At 46.0% G+C, this 17787-nt stretch overlaps 1 protein-coding gene across 2 annotated transcripts in view; it reads right to left on the bottom strand.

Annotated features, from left to right (window-relative positions):
- LIMK1 (LIM domain kinase 1) overlaps nucleotides 1-14448 on the bottom strand; it is a 52618-nt gene extending 38170 nt beyond the window's left edge. The window contains exons 1-2 of one of the 2 annotated variants that reach the window (XM_087928089.1): nucleotides 14197-14448; nucleotides 12149-12245 (exon numbers count right to left, since the gene is read on the bottom strand). In XM_087928089.1, coding sequence (XP_087784215.1) covers nucleotides 12149-12245; nucleotides 14197-14254 — 155 coding nt within the window. In that variant the 5' untranslated portion in view covers nucleotides 14255-14448. Of the gene's footprint in view, nucleotides 1-7243; nucleotides 7631-12148; nucleotides 12246-14196 lie in introns of those variants that run through there. The other variant, XM_026708437.2, reaches the window with a different exon arrangement.
- Nucleotides 14449-17787: the final 3339 nt, after the last annotated feature.

Genomic DNA, 17787 nt, shown 5'->3' with positions numbered 1-17787 from the left:
TCCAGCAGGTTCTGACCAGTTCTGGAGAACCGGTAACAGAAATTTTGAGTGGTTTGGAGAACCGGCAAATACCACCTCTGACTAGCCCCACCCCCACCTATTCTCTGCCTCCCGAGTCCCAGCTGATTGGCTGGGTCTTCTTTTGTTGCCCTGCACAGGAGAATGGAGCTGGAAAGCAGGTTAGTGGGGTGGGGAGGGAATGGGGATTTTACAGTATCTTTCCCCTGCCACGCCCACCAAGCCACCTCCACAGAACCGGTAGTAAAAAAAATTGAATCCCACCAAATATTTTAGGATTTCGCCTCTCAATTTTCTGAAGAAGTTTAATGCTTTCACTGGAATAATCATTTCTATTTTCTTGCACTGATTGCCATTGGATTTCATTTTTGAATTTAGGATGTTCATGTGTTCATTTCCTGCTTTTTCTATAATATGCTCAAGTAACATTTTTTTCTGGGCAGACTCAAAAGTTAGGCCTGTTCCCTGAAAAAGATCTTCCTTTTTAGATGAGTGGTTCCCCAACTTTTCCGGCTTTGTGGCCTGGTGGGAGGTGGGGAGAGGGTATGATTCTGCGCACAAATGGAGCTGCTGTGTGGACATTCACCCGCTGCTTCCACAGTATCTGAACACATGCATAAATGCATATCAACAGGCCACAGCCTGGTACTGGGTCATGGCCCGGGTATTGGGGATCCCTGCTTTAGATACTTAGATAGTTTCTGGTGCTGCTGCCCTGAATGTGGCAGCACTGTGCCACATCAAGAGAGATGATGCACTGCTGTTTCCAAAGATCTTTGGTGCATGCATTTCTTTTGAAGCAAATGTTTGCCTTCATGCTTTGTTTGGCAATATTGAGGCATAATGCCTTGCTTTTCTACTTCTTTGCAGTGTTACTCAACCTCAGCAACTATAATCTATATATATAAAAAAGCGAAATACCACTCACGCATCAACACAAAATCTCCAGAACTGTAAAGCCTACAAACTTGAAATTTGGCACGTATGTTCCTCTTGGCTTCTTAGGTACTCAGTAAGAAAGGATTTTTCGAAATGCCCATCAGAGCATCGGTATTTCCTATATTATTATTATTAACACGCTCTGATGCTAAGGAATCCTACTCCCCCTTCCCGCCTAAAAAGAAATCTGTTCCAAATGCAAAACACAAGCAGAGGAGAAGAGTTTCAGTTTCAGTTTCACAGCAGCAACCAGCTTTAGTACAGAACAGTTGAGCTAAGCCATACGCAGGCTCCTCGCTGTCTCCTTCTTGCTCACAGAGCAAATACTGTTTCAGTTTCCAAACAACCCTCAACTCTCTTACCCACTGACAGGACGCTAGCCAGATGAATACTGATGGATGCTGGTAGAATCCCACCCACCCCCTTATTTTCCTCCCCCCAAACTAAGCCAACCACATAGTTTTGTAGCGAAGCACAAGTATCGAACTAGTATACTATATGTGGCTGTCAAGTCCCAGAGATCCCCCAGCAAGCAAGCTGGGTGCTCTAATGGTTTAACTCATACCTGCTCTGCAAAAATGGCACTTGCAATGATCTGATTAAAAAATGTAACAACTAAAAACGTAAATCCCGAAAACCTTGCTTGTAAGCAAGCACCGGTTTTCAATGGGGTTCCCTTCCCAATAAATGCATGCCTCCTTATAAAATCTTAGACCATCATCTACTGAACATAGGAAGAAAGTCCGTTTATAAGCTTAAATTCAAGATTCAATGAAAATCTGCCAGACAAACACTTAAGTACCTCCAACCCACGGTTGGCAAATCCCAAGGTTTAAAATGAGTTTCCTAGACATCTCTAGAGGAAGAAGGGAATCCTTCTCATTAGCCCCATCTGAAGGAGCAGCTGGCTGGGTTTGCGGACTCCCTCTCTTGCCTTGTTTCCCCATTTCTAGGCACATCTCCAGGACCAGGCAGGATCCCCCTTGTCTCAGTCTGCTTCCCACATTTGCCTGCTGGCCGATTAAAATAGCTTGCATGCTTCTGGGCAAGGGTACCCGCTGCTCTGCATTGATTTGAAGGCCTGCTCCATCTTTTCTGCTGCCACATTAGAAGCATTGCTTCTAACCAATTGCTCCTCCCCTTCCTTCCTGTGCACTCCAGGTAGCCAGCTGTAATGACAGTCTCAAGGGACAAGGTTTACCTTACGCCACAAGGCTTGTTGTGTCGAAACCTTGGAGGAATTGGATATGGCCGGTCTAGAGAAAAGAAGGATGGGGGGGCGGACATGATAGCAATATTCCAGTGTTTAAGAGGCTGTCACAAAGAAAGAGGGAGGGGTGTCAACCAGGGGTGGGATTCTACCAGTTCACACCTATTCGCTAGAACCGGTTGTAAATATTCTAAGCAGTTCGGAGAACCGGTTATTAGAAGAAATTACTGGCCTAATCCTGTAAGGAAGGCAGGAAGGAAACATTCTGGTGTTGCTTACAGAAACTGCCTCTCCGTTAACCCTTATAACATTCTTGGCAGGACTAGACTTCCTGTCTCAGGAACTTCTCTGGAGTTTTTCCCCCCTCCTTTGCTGGTACTTTGCTTGTGTGGAGTGACCACTCAAAGTTACAATGGCACTGAAAAAAGTGACTTATGACCATTTTTCACACTTACGACTGTTGCAGTCATGAGAGGCAAGGCGAGGAGATGCATGCCTCGATGTGAGTGATATTGAGTTGGCCACGCCCAGCCAATATCATGACCACCAAGCCATGTCCACGCAATCGCATGCCCACCAAGCCATGCCCACCACCTAAGCCATGCCCACAGAACTGGTTGTTAAAAATTTGAATCCTACCCCTGGGATCAACTTATTTTCCAAAGCACCAGAAGGCAAAACAAGAAACAATGGAAGGAAAGTAATCAAGGAGAGAAGCAACCTGGAATTAAGGAGAAACTTCGTAACAGTGAGGACAATGAACCAGTGGAACAGCTTGCCTTCGGTAGTTGTAGGTGCTTCATCACTGGAGGTTTTTAAGAAGAGATTGGACAGTCACTTGTCTGAAATGGTATAGGGACTCCTGCTTGAGCAGAGGGTTGGACTAGAAGATCTCCAAGGTCCCTTCCAGCTCTCTTCTGACTGACTCTGCTTTTAACTGCAATCCAAATGCAGAACCTGGTAATCTAGCAGGCACCCAGGGAGTTGTGATTTGCCTAGATCTCTTGCTCAGGTACCGCTGTGCATTTTCCCAGCTAAGCTGGTCTCAGAAGCATTCTGCATTGTGTGAAAATGTATATTCGGACCCTGCAAAGAATATAGACCTAAAAATCTTGCTATTCAGACATTAACTCAATCATTCCATTCTTTTCGTACAATCCAAAATGAATTTACAATATTATTTTGGGGCAAGTTCAAGCCGGAAGCATTGCATTTACAGTGTAGCATAAATATAAACAAAGATGCTGGGTTTCAGAGAGAGAGAGAGAGAGAGAGATGAGACAATGAAAGGATGAGTAGAACTGATTGATGCGGGCAAAAGAATATGAAACTTAGCTGGTACGTGTAATTGTTGCTCCCTGTGATCACAGCTCCATTAAGAAGGACCCTAGGATGTTTCATACAAGGGAAGCGCTCTAGGCCAGGGGTCTCCAACCTTAGCAACCTTAAGACTTGTGGACTTCAACTCCCACTTTGCTGGCTGAGGAATTCTGGGAGTGGAAGTCCACAAGTTTTAAAGTTGCCAAGGCTCAAGACCCCTGTTCTAGGATCTCTATGGATCAGCTTGCATCCTGGCTTGGATAAAGTACCAAAAGGTTTTAGGATTTAAGTAGCTGTACCTGGAATGATTACAGCATAGCCATTACAGTAGCCTGGAAATCTGGGCTAGACAGGATGGCTTAGAGAGGGTCTGAAGTAACATGCAGACTAAAAGGTGGTGTGCAAGAAACCTATCCTGGAAGTGCGCACTTTTAGACGGATCACAGTCAGCCTCTCACAACCATAATGCTACTTTCTTTATGAGGCTTCCTTGAGCAGCAGCAAAATGTCCTCCTCTAACTCTGCGTCAGCAGTAGGGGTGGAGGGAAACCACAAGACTGAAATGTGGAAGACCTCCTCCTAAATCACTAAACATTTTAGCTCAGCCTAAAGCTATCCAAAGATACTCATCCGCAGAGTGCTTTCATCTGCTACTCGCTCCCCTCCTCCTTTCCTGCCCACCCACCTTTCTGGAAGCAGGAGGGGAATGCCAAGTGGCAATGACATCACTCGGGGGCCACCCCATTACATCACCCTTGCAGAACTTCCCAAACTCTAGAGAGAAGACGACTAACCAATCCAGAAGCTCGCTGGTTTAACCCTTGCACGTCTGCTATCCTCTCAAGCATGCACGCTGCTTCCTTAGTATTTGGCAGGACTACCGTCTTTGTCAGTAAGGACAGCACAGACCCTGGTGGAGTAATTTTAAAAAAAATGGAGGGGGGAGGATTTGAAGAGAGAGAACTCCCTTACAGAGAAGATCTAGCCTGTATGTTGGATGTGTTTCCACAACACCCTTAAGCGGCCAAACAAAGACTAGAAACTTACATTTGCATACCACACGAAGAGGTTTAGTGTATCAAAGGTGCTTTTTCAAAATGCAACTGGACTGGGGGGTTTTTTCCCTTGAGGAAGAAGAAGAAGAAGTTTTGCTTTTCCTCCAAGAAGCTTCATCAGTTCTGGCGGGAGGGTGGGGGCTATGGAGGGGTTAATTCTGACTGGATGGGGGCAGGATTGGAAGAGCTTCAATGGAATGTTTTCCCCATTGAAATGTTTCCATTGACATTGGATGGAAAAAAAGGTTGGAATGGCCTCAAGAGCTCTCAGGGAGAAAGCTGCATATTTACGTTTATTTTGCAGGTTTATTGTATATTTTACTTATTACTATGAGGAGGAGCCTTAGCGTACTGCATAAGCCTCCTTTATCTGCTTATGTTTTTTATTGTTCATGTCCTTTATTGTGAGAACCTCTGAACATTGAGTTGTTGAATGGTTAAGTGTGCTGTGTGAAAACACAGCAATGGGATAGATTACTGACACAGTTAGCCAACTTTGGTTTCCTAAGAGCCGTAGTCAAGCGCAGGCACAACTACTACCCAATCCTGACTAGTTCGCATGAGCACAGAAGGAAATTGCAAGACCACAAGGAAACAACACCAGAACCACATCCTTACTGTTTCATTCAATGCTTGAGCCCAGTATTCTATTTCTAATGAAGGAAACCCCCCCAAAGGTCTGCGGGAAATTGTGCTAACTGAAGGTTTATCTCTTGAACCAAGGCATTCTTTCTACCCAACAGCCCCAGAAAAGGCCACAAGTACAACTCATGCAACAACACCTCCCCAGCTCCCCCCAGTAAAAATGTATGTACTTTTTGGAGTTGCATTTGCTTTCCTAATTATCATGGATATAACAAACAGTTCAACAGAATGATCCTGATCCTGAGTCCCAAATCTGAAAAACAGGGAAGGAAGGCAAGACACTCTCCCTGCATTGCTCCTCAGCAACAAATACTGCCACACAACTATCTCTGGAGGCCAGCTGCTGGCTCTGCCCTCTCCTCTACCCATGTGCTCTGCTTCTCTGGGTGGCAGCCTCCCTTCCCGCTCTTGGGAAAGAAAATCCAAGGTCAGATCAAGAATAATATGCCGGCTCAAGGTTGACTCGGCCTTCCATCCTTCTGAGGTCAGAAAAATGAGGACCCAGATTGTTGGGGCAATAGGCAGACTTTGTAAACCGCTTAGAGAGGGCTGTAAAACACTATGAAGCGGTATATAAGTCTAAGTGCTATTGCTATAATTACTGCAGCCTTAACTAGAATTAAGACAGAGAACAGTATTTAGATTTTTTTTATATCCTGTAATAACTCAAGATGTTGAACATACCCAATAGCAATAGCAATAGCAATTAGACTTATATATCTCTCAACAGTGCTTTTACAGCCCTCTCTAAGTGGTTTTCAGAGTCAGCCTATTGCCCCCCAAAATTTGGGTCCTCATTTTACCCACCTTGGAAGGATACAAGGCTGAGTCAATCTTGAGCCTGGTGAGATTCAATCTGCCAAATTGCAGGCAGCTGGCAGTCAGCAGAAGTAGCCTGCAGTACTGCATTCTAACCACTATGCCACCCTGGCTAATACTCCTCTCTCCTCCTATTTTCCTCACAACAACCCTGTGAGGCAGACTGGATTGACAGAGAGTGACTGACCTAAAGTCATCCAGCAGACTTTCATGCCTTAGGCAGAACTAGAACTCATGGTCTCCTGTTTCTAGTCTGATGCCTTTACCTTAAGGTTAAAAGGATCTAACCAAGAGGATCTATTTATAAGTATGGTATTGAGTTTGTCTTACATACACAACACACACACTTCATCAACACACATGGCTAAGACAAACTCGATACACAAGCCTGATGATGGCAGATGAGATTCTGCCGAAACGTCGCTACAACTTTAAAAGCACAACTATAAAGACATGGGAAAATACCCGAACAAAGCTGAATACCATATATATATATATAAGCAATGCCAGAAACCATGGCTGCACCAACTCATGCATTTTGTGAAAGATATGGAGAACAGATGATCGCCAACCTGAGAATGTTGTGCTTGCAAGAGTCTTCTGGCTCCTATTTCAAATAAAGTCATGGTTCCTATCAAGCTCTCTTCTTCGCTCTTTAAACCTTGCCTGTATCTGAAGTTAAAATTAAGTGCAGGGCATTGCAGTCATTTGCTGTTGCCACCCTTTCATCTTTTCCACCCTCCCATTTTGCTCACTGTCAAACATAATTTGCAAAATCCTTGGGGCAGAGAACTGTAGATTTAATTAATGTGCTTTTTGAGCAAAAAGTTATTCACAGCGCAAAGCAAATAATACAAAGCAGTGTTGACGCAAGAGATTCAGCCCTCCCTTCGTTATGGGGGTAATAAAATATGGCCTTCTCTTGCACACAGATGTGAACTTTTGCTTTCCTTCAGTTGAGGGCTGAAAACTTCATCATCAACTGCAAAACTTCTTTGATCTGCCAAGCATCTAATTGAGCACTGGGAGTGTCATAACAAATGATCAGAACAGAACTGAAAACCGCTGCACATCCCAGCTCTTTGCTGACATGCTTTGTCCTACTTTGAAAGAAAAAAAAAACCCTGCTGAAATTACTTTATTCACTCTGATTTCCGAACCTGCTAAAACTTTTTGGCTCATAGAACTCAGCCACTCAGAGATTTATCAGAAAGTACAAATGCCAAATGCAACTTACTTGGCTCTCGCCATCCGGAGGCGATTGCGTTTTAGCACGGTGGTCAGCATGGTTGGTCGAGTTTCCTTCTTGTCACCTGCTCACTGATGGCACTTAAAGGGCGACCAGGGGCATTTTGGTCCTTGCCTCCAGAGGAGCTCTGGACTCTGCCCAGACTCTGCAGCACCCCCTGAACTCTTTCAATTGTCCACTTGCTTCAAAGAGGCAGGGGAGTGACATACAGTGGCGTTGTCCCCTTGATCTAGCACCCACTGCTGTGACTCAGGCGTCCGTTCTGCTATCTAACTACCAGGAGGAAGCTGTCTTGTAATCACACTGTGGGACAGAACTTCCTTTGTGTGCACGCCTTCTCTGTACAACTTTTCCTCTGAGCGCCAACCCTCCAATGCAGCGGAGCAGTCAAAATCTGGCTGCTGGAACCTCACTGATAGATGCACGGCTGAATCCATGCGAGCTCCATGGAACACTGCCCAACCCAGCCCAGGACGCTTGCCTATCAATCAACAGCCCTACCATGTTGGCTTCCTCAGTGCCTTTTCAACCACCAAACCAGCGGTCTGGGATACGGGAATATCACCACAACACATTGACACATAATGTTATCCATCCACAGCACTTGCTCAGTTTCTCCATACACCCCCCCACATCCTCCCTTGAGCTGCGTTCTCCCGAGTGTGGGTGTGAGAGAGTGGCTGTTTTATTTCCAGCCAGATGACAGAAAGGAGACAGGCCTCAACTAGATTAGCCTGGGACTCTGGGACTCAGCTTAGTGCTGAACAAGCAAAGAATGGCAAGCCAGAGGACACAGGAGGTCCCCCAGCTAATGCCTAGCAGGCAAGCCAACTCTTTGTGCTAACCAGCTGCTGCTATCGCTATTAGTAGTTGCTCAGCCCCAGCCATGTGAAAAGAGGAAGGAGTGATTGGGTGGGGGATGCAAAACCAAGAACAGAAAGCAGGAATCAAGAAACAGTAGAAGAGTTCGGGTCTACAGCCACACACACACATCCCCCCAACAAGGAAACTACAGCTAATTTTTAAAAATATTTATAGCCTAGATCTTATGGCAGGTTACAATCCACATAAAAAGGCAAGACAGAAGACTAAAATAAACGAGAACTTCATTTGCAACGCATGGTAACCATCCCAATGATATCACTAAGTTATGTTCAGAAAACATGCTTAGCTAATTGGATCTGTTCGAGATCGAACGCCTTGTTTAGTTTTTACCACGATGGGCTAATATGCTTTAGCAACCCAAGCAATGAGACTTTATGATTCACTGGGCTACGTGCACCCTCTAAATGAGTGACTTGAGTAAGCAGGTCAAGATATTGTGTCAATGAAGCCATATGGAGCACTGAAGGGACAAGAGACAAAGTTAAACTGTAGATGTTCTGAACATTTTGAACATGAGAGCCAAAAGCCAGAGGTTTCTTTCATGCTGAAAAGTTGAGAGAGACAGCCCTGGTGTGGCCTGCAAAGGTAGCCAGAGCAATCAAGGCCATGCCCTGCATCCCAACGTAACACTCTCAACCTTGGATCCCTGAGAGGAGCCCTCCCCCTTATAGTTTCAGGGTTGAGATTAGTCTTTCCTGGAGAGGTGCTTTCTTAAATATTGGATTCCTAAAGCCTGAAGGCTCTTCTCCAAAGCTTTGAGTTTGCCAATTACGTACAGCAGCCAGCACTGCTAGATGGAACTGCATTCTGCTAGGAGAGCAGAAGATGAGAAGAAACGCCTCCTTCTTCATTGGTGGTTCTTCTACCCATCTCCACTACCTGTGATACAGTTTACTTGCATTTGGAGTCTACTGATTCTAATGAACTTCACACACCAGCCTTTGGGGGAAAAAACTTCTGTTGTTTGATATTATCCAAAATCTTACGCCCATTTCGAAAGGTTTGTTAAAGGGAGACGTAATGTAAGGGTTCAGAATTTAAAAGGGACTACCCCTTGGTTGCGATGGAGAATATCTTTTCCCTAATTTAATTTTACATGCCACAGGCAAGCAAAAGTGTTCCTGGTTCAGATCTCCACAACTTAAAACATAGCGCCTGCTTTCAAATTAGCCACTTCCTCTAAAGGATCTACAGACATTTCAGTTCATAGAGGATATCTGCAAAATCAATTCCACCGAAACCTAAGATATACTTCTGAGTAAAAGGGATTCTATTGTGTGACTCAGTTATATGTTCACCCAACACATTTAACCTGGTCAGTTTTCTGGAGGGGGCATTCATACGAGTTATTGACTGTGAACAAATAGGCCGGGTTTGCACAATATACTCGACCAGGAAAAAAAACAAAAACCACCTGGTTTCGTATTCAGAAAAGAGCAGATTGAGCCTGCTGCTTCTGCATCTGCTTCTGCTTGCAGGAAAGTGATCTACCTGATGATCCAATGGCAGATGATGAATGGAAACAGCAACTTCCACAATGCAATAAAGAAGCAGCCATCTTGGCTGGCATCCCAGGCTCCTGTGCAGCTATAGCTCTCAACATCTCTTTTAGCTACCAAAAAAGAAAATTCCCACAGTGATAAATAAGGGCTGAAGTTAATAGGGGATGGCACAAGGGAGTGGGGGGAAATCCTTTGCCCTTAGGAGGAAAAAGTAAGGAAACTTGAAAAAATAGCCTGTTTTTTTTCCCCTGGCTGCTTTAAACTTCCATTTCTCTGTCCCAAGGTCAAAAGGGAGATTCTGCTTAGGGCTATCAGAACAGGGATGCTGGCACGAAGACAAGCACTGGAAAGCAACAAACAAATAAAAAGACTTCCTTTACTGTCATCTAGTGGTCAGCCAGATTTTATAGCTCTACTTAATTAATTCTCTGTTCTTCATTCGCACAATGTGAACCCAACACAAGGCAAGGTTATACAAAGGTATTCTGGGCTTGATTCTGATCCAGAAATATTTGCACAACACTTTGAAATAACCAGTTAAACATGTCATGCAGATGTCACCAGTCACTTACAAAAACTGGAAGCACTCTAACCTCCTTGTTCAGATGGAGCAATGGTGCATGGAAGTTATTTTCTTGCAAGACTAAGGAGATTTTCAAAGCAAGGGTACTTTCTAATTCAAATTGATTGGCACCCTTCCACAAGCTGGCCCTATGGGATGTCTGTTATTGCGGTGAGCAATGCAAAAGCCTGCCAGCATGGCTGGCAAAGTTGCATAACACAAACCCAAGTACTATCTGCTTGTTATTTCTAGTCTGTGGCATCTCTTCTTCCTAGCAAGTTTAATATTTATGCCATAATTTGAGGTGCCTTTTGCGTAAGTTGCATCCAACAAAGGAACATCCAGGATATACCAGCGAGGGCCAAAAGTACTGGATCATTTTGTTAGGTTTCGAACATAGAATATAACTGGACAGCCTTTAACATGCTGGCTTTAAAATCCAGTGTTTAACATGACGAAAGCATCTCTCTCCCAGGCACAAGGCCTGGAGCAGCAGCTGTGCTTGTTTGAAATGCAGTTCAGCTTCAGCAAAGCATTGATTGGCTGGTACCTAGAATGTCATAAATATACTTTCCCTTATTTCCCATAAAAAGGCAGAATTGCACTTTTTCTGCTAAAATATATCAAAGGTTGGTGTTGTGGTTAGCCGGCAGCAGGTGCAGATGGCTGAGGAGAGCGATGACACTGATGAGGGGCCAGGACCATCAGGGAGTGGACTGCTGCCTTCAGGGATTGTGGGGGCTGACAGCAGTGATGAGGAGGTTCCCGAGGAGCCTGTGCCAAGTGTGCGTGAGCGCAGGATGATTCATAGAAGAGAACAGCTGGAGCAGCACGGGCGACTCGGGAGTAAGGATGCAACATAATGGCCCCTCCCTCCAGGGAATATAAGCCTGGTTTCAAAAGGTTTTTGCTTTTGCAGAAAGCAAAAACGTCCTAAGGACTCAGCATTGTGTGTGAAGACTCCGGCTTATCTGAAGAATTCCGTCAAGGCTTTTTTGGTTGGACTGATTGGCTGCAAGTCATTTTTTATCTACAAAGAAGTTATCTGTAGATTAAAACTGAGAAGGTTTGAGTTGCTGCGTTTGTTTGAGATTTTCTTGCTGGTAACAGGGTTGGGTCAGAACTGTTGGATTAAACATTGTTGGGACTGTAATTCTAAATAACTGAGCAATCATGAACCCAAGAGAACTGATCACTGTTCCCACCATGGTAAGACCTAGAAGCTGCTATAAGAAATGATGGTGATCATTGATTTAGAATGGCTTTAATAGATATTAGGCCAATTTATAGGGAGCACACCAGGACAATTGCTCGTCTGCTTCTTGCTTGCTTAGTGGTTTAGCATGTTGTGTGAACCAGCCTATTTGGTTCAGGGTGTGATAACAGTAGTTAAGTTGCTTGACTACTGGGGAATCAGGTTCGTCTTTGATCGGTTGCCTCACTGGATGGATCTGGCCCAGCTGTTATCTGTCTGCTCAATCTTATTTCCAATAAAATAAAATGAGAGATCACCCTCTTCCCTGTAAATCAGTTGGCACTCTTAGAGCTGACAAATAAAGAAGAACTGCCATTACTCAAAAAACTGACCAGGACCCATGCCGCTTATCAATTAGGGTGCTTTTTCTCTCTTTACACAACCACATTCTAGGTGTCATAGAATGATCCAGGTGAGCAATTCTGACATTAGTGTGGATCTCTACGTGCCCACCTTGCTTTGGACTCATAGCCAAAGAGGTTAACCTCTGCAGCAAAACCTTCCCTCTAGACCTCGGGTGACAAACTCGATCGTGTCATGTGATGTATCACAACGTATCACAATGTTTTTTGCCTTTGCGGATCTGGGGTGGTCATGGCCTGTACATGACGCATCCAGCCCGTGGGCCACCAGTTTAACACCCCTGCTCCAGACCCTGCAGGCCGCAGTCATCCCCAAAACCCCCCTACCTGAAACAGCTGGCATGCCAATCGGCGTTCAGGGCTTGCAAGTACTGACCGTCGTAGATGCTGTGGCTGCAACTGGCACATATTGGCAGGTCACTTCCTGGGGGACACAAAAGAGGTAATAGAGGTAATTTTCTGCAGCCTAGAGAGACAACTCAGCTGGAGCGGTAAAACTCTGGATTCTGGCAACAGACTTAGCTATTAAAAGTTTAAAAATGCAAGTGCTGGCCCTTTTTCTCTCTCAACTTCCCAGACTCTTGGGTTGTCCCTAAACATTCAATTCTTTTGAGACAGTCCTTGCCAAAATATAGAATGGAAATCTAATGTAAAGCAGAGTGCCTCTGAGAACATGCAAAGGGTTTTATGCATCAAAAACTGTGAACCGAGCCTGCAGTTTCAAGCTTCTTGGTGTCTTTTTCCTCCAAAGCAGAGCCATCATTATCCCCGCCTTCCCTTTAAGAAGAAAAGTACAGAAAGGAGGAGAATTTGTTGTAACTTGTTGTAAGCCATCCATTAATAGCTTGTTCTGTGAAATGCGATATTGGATGGATGGATGGATATAGAGATAGACAGATACATAGATAGACAGATACATAGATAGATAGATAGATAGATAGATAGATAGATAGATAGATAGATAGATAGATAGATAGATAGATATAGAGAGCAATTGCCCAGCAGGGGAAAAAAGTCAATTTCGCCAGTCCCAAAGGGTTTCACGGCCACAACCTTGTGCGGAAGGTGCTTTTCTGACTTTTGGATCAATGTCTGGTGAAAAATGATTGATTTTCCATTTCTGTAACAGCAGCATTATCCCCCACTTCACCCTCTAGCATGAGAAGGTTAAGGACAGCTATGAAGAAACAAGGGGATCTCTATCTCTACTTGTCTTTGTCAGTCACATAACTGGGAAGTAAAACCTCCAAACCAGTTTTGGTGGTGGATCCAATCCTCCACCCCAAGAGCAAAAGTGCCCTGAAGCATGTACAGAGTTACCTCTCATTGCTTCATACAAATGGCATCGATTCCTGCCCCAAGCCCTCTATTTTAGCATGGGGTCACAAGGATGGGAAGAATGAAGGAGGACTGAAGGGAGACAAAAAAACAACAACCCTGCTGTAGATCTGCATCTTATTAACAATACCATTTCAAACCAGCTCTTATGTCACACTACAAGTTACAGGACACAGTACAAGAAAAAAAAATGTCTAAAAGGGGAGAATTATTTCCAAAGTTATAATACCACTTAAAGCACCCTGCTGAAAACATGCAGTAAAAGAAGAGGGGTGAGAATTGAGCCCTTAATCCGGCTCGTTCAAGATTTTGCCCCTCCTGCCCTTTAGCAAAGTAGGGGTCATTTTTTTCTTGGGAGGGAAATGGCATCGGGAAGACTCAGATCAGGCAGCACCCTGGACAGCACCCACGGGATGATGAGGGAGTTGAAATGGATAGATTAATATTTTATCACCTCCGTCCCCATAAATTGTCTTTTTCTTTCTTTCTTTTTTTCTTTTTTTGAGTTGGAAAGTATCCGAAGTAGGAATTCCGTAGCTGAACGGGAGAAGAAAACGCATTCGGTATACCTGCTCGCAGAGGGACCCCCTACAATTTTTATTTTTAGTTTTACCGCTAAAACTAGTTTGGGGAACGAGTGCGGGGAGGCGATACGCGAAGAAAAGAAAGCGGGGGGGAATTGCGTCAAGGTCCCCTTTCGACGTGCCAAGGGCATCTCTCCGTCATGGGCCTGCCAAGTCCCCCCTCTCCCCTCCCCCTCCCAACCCGCAAGGCACAGCGCGGGGCGGAGGGAGGAGGAGGAGGAGGAGGGGGAAACGCATCGAGAGCTTGCTAGTAGTTTCACGTGCGAATGCCTGCTCGCGCGCGCGCGTCTTGCGGCTACCCCAGCGAGGGTCAAAGCAGCTCAGTTCCCGGCGGGACTCAAGGTCAGCTGCGGAGGATTGCAGCGGTGCGGGAGATCGCTCCCCCTCCCCACCCCGGGGAAGCAGGCCGGTGGTTGAGGGGAAGGGAGGGCGCAGGGGAATCTCCCGACCCACCTTCGTCCTCTCCCATGGGCTCGTCCCTCCAAGTGCAGCACAGCAGCATCAACCTCATGCAACCGCCCCCGCCTGGCCCGGTTAGGCAGTAGCAGTAGCAGCACGGCGGCGGCGGCGGCGGCGGCAGCAGCGGCGGCGGCGTCTCCACCTCCGGTCCGGCGGCGCAACGGAGGGGGGCAGGGCGTGCGGCCGTGCGGGCTACGCCGGCTGCAGACTCACCCGGGCCGACTACGAGGCAGCGCTGGGAAAATGGGGCGGGGGGGGGAGGGAGGGAGAGGGAGGCGGGTCTAAAGAGGAGAGCGAGCGAGCGAGCAAGCGAGCCCCCCGTCCCTCCCCCCCTCCCCTTCTCTTCCAGCCAATGCAGAGCGCCAGGCGAGCCAATGCCTGGAGACCTGGCCCCTCCCCGCTCGCCGGCTGCAGGAGCTCGTAGCGTGGGGGAGTGGGAGGGCAGGGGAGCGATGTCCCGGGCTTGCGGCCAATTGGCGTTCGGGGCGACGTGCCGCGCTCGGCTTTGGAAGAGGAAGAGGGTGACGAGGAGGAGGAGGATGGATGGATCCGGGCATCAGTCCGCCGAGTGAGGCTGCGGAGCGCTTCTCGAAGATTTAAAACAAAAACACGGGTTGGGATCGAAGGGGTGAGAAAATTGAGCTCATCCCAGCTACAAAAGGCAAGTTCTTGGAAGAAAAGCGAAACGTCTCCGAAGAAAAACCAGAAAGTCCAGTTGCCTCTTGAAGAAAAGGCGGGGAAAAAGCACTTTTGGGACAACCACGACCTGGATGACTGAAAATCTCCATAGACCAGCGGTCCTCAAACGTGGCAACTTGAAGACTTGTGGACTTCAACTCCCAGAATTCCCCAGGTAGCATAACTGGAGGAGGAATTCTGGGAATTGAAGTCCACAAGTCTTCAAGTTGCCAAGTTTGAAGTTAGTGTACTTTAAGGGGGGAGACCCAGATAACAGATAATCAGAGTTGGAAGGGACCTTATAGGTCATCTAGTCCAACCCCCTGCCCAAGCGGGAGACCCTACACCATTTCTGACAAATGGCAGTCCAATCTCTTCTTGAAAGTCTCAAGTGATGGCGCTCCCACAACTTCCGAGAGCAAGCTGTTCCCTTGGTTGATTGTTCTCACTGTCAGAAAGTTTCTCCTTATTTCCAGGTTAAATCTCTCCTTGTTCAGTTTCCATCCATTATTCCTTGTCTGGCCTACAGGCACTTTAGAAAATAGCTTGACCCCTTCCTCTCTGTGGCAGCCCCTCAAATATTGGAACAATGCTGTCATGTCTCCCCTGGTCCTTCTCTTTACTAGACTGGGTGTGCCCAGTTCCTGTAACTGTTCTTCATACTCTTCAACTCTGGTGCTGGCTTGGGGTAGGGGAGGTGTGCAATTTGGGGGAAAATGTTTTTTTCCCCAGCTGTTATCACTTCCACTCTGTTCCCTCCCCCCCAATACAGATAGTCCTCGACTTAACAACAGTTCATTTAGTGACCATTACAAGGGCCCTGAAAAAAAAAAGTGACTTGTGCTGTTTTTGCGCACTTGTGACCGTTGTGGCTTTCCCCATGGTCACGACGAGATCAAAATTGGGATGCTTTGACAACCGACTCACATGGATGATGTCACTATGTCCCTTGGGGTCATGTGATTCTTCTTTGGTGACCTTCTGAGAAGCCAAAATCAATGGGGAAGCCAGTTCCACTGAACAACTGTGGCAAGAAAGGTGGGGAAATGGAGCAAAATTCTCTTAACAAATGTTTCCCTCAGCAACAGAATCTTTTTTTGGGGGGGTCAATTAGGGTCGTGAATTGAGGATTACCTGTAATCTGTACTAATAGTAAGTGGATTCCATTTTATTGCTTCTGTGTCCCTCTAAGGAATGTGGGAAAACACGGTGTTCCCCTTTGCGCCTCCCCAACAATCCTTCCACGTAGGTTAAACCCGGGTTCCCCAACCTGGGCAGGGGGTTGGACTAGAAGACCTCCAAGGTCCCTTCCAACTCTGTTATTCTGTCCTAACCTTGGCAACTTTAAGCCTGGCAGACTTCAACTCCCAGAATTCCCCAGCCTGCTTTGCTTTGCTGGCTGGGGAATTTTGGGAGTTGAAGTCCACCAGGGTTAAAGTTGCCCAGGTTGGAGACCTCTGGGTTAAACTAAAGGAAATACATGACATCCATTCACGCAGCAGGCTTATTTGTAACACGGGTAGTCCTTGACTTACAACCATTTGCTTAGTAACTGCCCGAAGTTGCAACATTGACAAAAGTGACTTATGACCATTTTTCACACTTGAACATTGTAGCATCCCCACCGTCACATCATCTAAATTTGGATACTTGGCAACTGGTGTGTATTATGACAGCTGCACTGACCTGGGGTCACATGATCCCCATTTGTAACCTTCCCAGCTGGCTTCTGACATGCAAATTTCAATGCGGGAAGCCAGATTTCCTTAATGACCACATGGTTCATTTAATAACTGCAGTGATTTGGGACAAAGCTCACTTAACAGCTGCCTTGCTGAACAATGGACATTTTGGGCTCAATTGCACTTGTAAGTCAAGGACTACCTATATATGATTTGACTTAGCTAGGCAGTATTGTTACAGGGACACAGTGGCTCCATGGCTAAGACGCTGAGCTTGTTGATCAGAAAGGTTGGCAGCTCGGCAGTTCGAATCCCTAGCTGCACGTAATGGAGTGAGCTCCCGTTACGTGTCCCAGCTTCTGCCAACCTAGCAGTTCGAAAGCATGTAAAAATGCAAGTTGAAAAATAGGGACCACTTTGGTGGGAAGGTAACAGCATTCTGTGAGCCTTTGGCGTTTAGTCATGCCGGCCACATGACCATGGAGATGTCTTCGGACAGCGCTGGCTCTACGGTTTTGCAACGGAGATGAGCACTGTCCCCTAGAGCCAGAAACGTCTAGCACGTATGAGTGAGGGGAACCTTAACCTTTACCTATTTATTTGTTAGAATTAACTGCAGTTAAATTTCCTGCATAGTTTGTGGTGTAGTGAGTGGCTATGGACAGTAAGTAAGTACAGTAAGTTCCAACTACACCCAGCTGGAAATGATCCCAGAATTACGAAGAAGCAGGACCCTCAAAGATTTAAACCACACATAGGCTGAGCTCACAAAGTTCGTTTAGTGTCAAATAAAGGCTTAGCAACTTTACTTGCATAATAAGAAAACTTTTGATAGGTTTTTTTTTTTTTTTGCAGCTTAACATGTGCAAACCCAGCCAGTTTGGTTCTTCCAGTTAATTGATGTACATCCAGAAAAAGTCTGAATTCAGGAATCTTATCTTTTGTGCTCTGTATTACTGTTGTAAAATGCTTGCATCTGGGAACCCAACACTTTTCAAATGACACACATTCAGAAAGCCGTACAGCAGGCCCACGGTGCCTCTGCCAGCAAAAACGGAGCTCAGGGAGGGGACGTGTGCACCCCGGCTCCATTTTCACTGGCAGGAGGCTAGGAAAACAAACTAAAAACAAAACAAATGTTTCCCCTTTTGCATTTGAGCATGCAAGAAGGGACAGAAAAGGAGGAAGGGAAAGAGGAAAGACAAAGAAAAAGAAGGGAAGATGG

The sequence above is a fragment of the Pseudonaja textilis genome, chromosome 1, assembly GCF_049901715.1.
Source record: "Pseudonaja textilis isolate UNSWEBS1 chromosome 1, rPseTex1.2, whole genome shotgun sequence".
In the NCBI taxonomy this organism is placed as follows: Eukaryota; Metazoa; Chordata; class Lepidosauria; order Squamata; family Elapidae; genus Pseudonaja; species Pseudonaja textilis.
The sequence above is the reverse complement of the archived record's forward strand: the minus strand, read 5'-3'. Positions and strand labels throughout refer to the sequence as shown.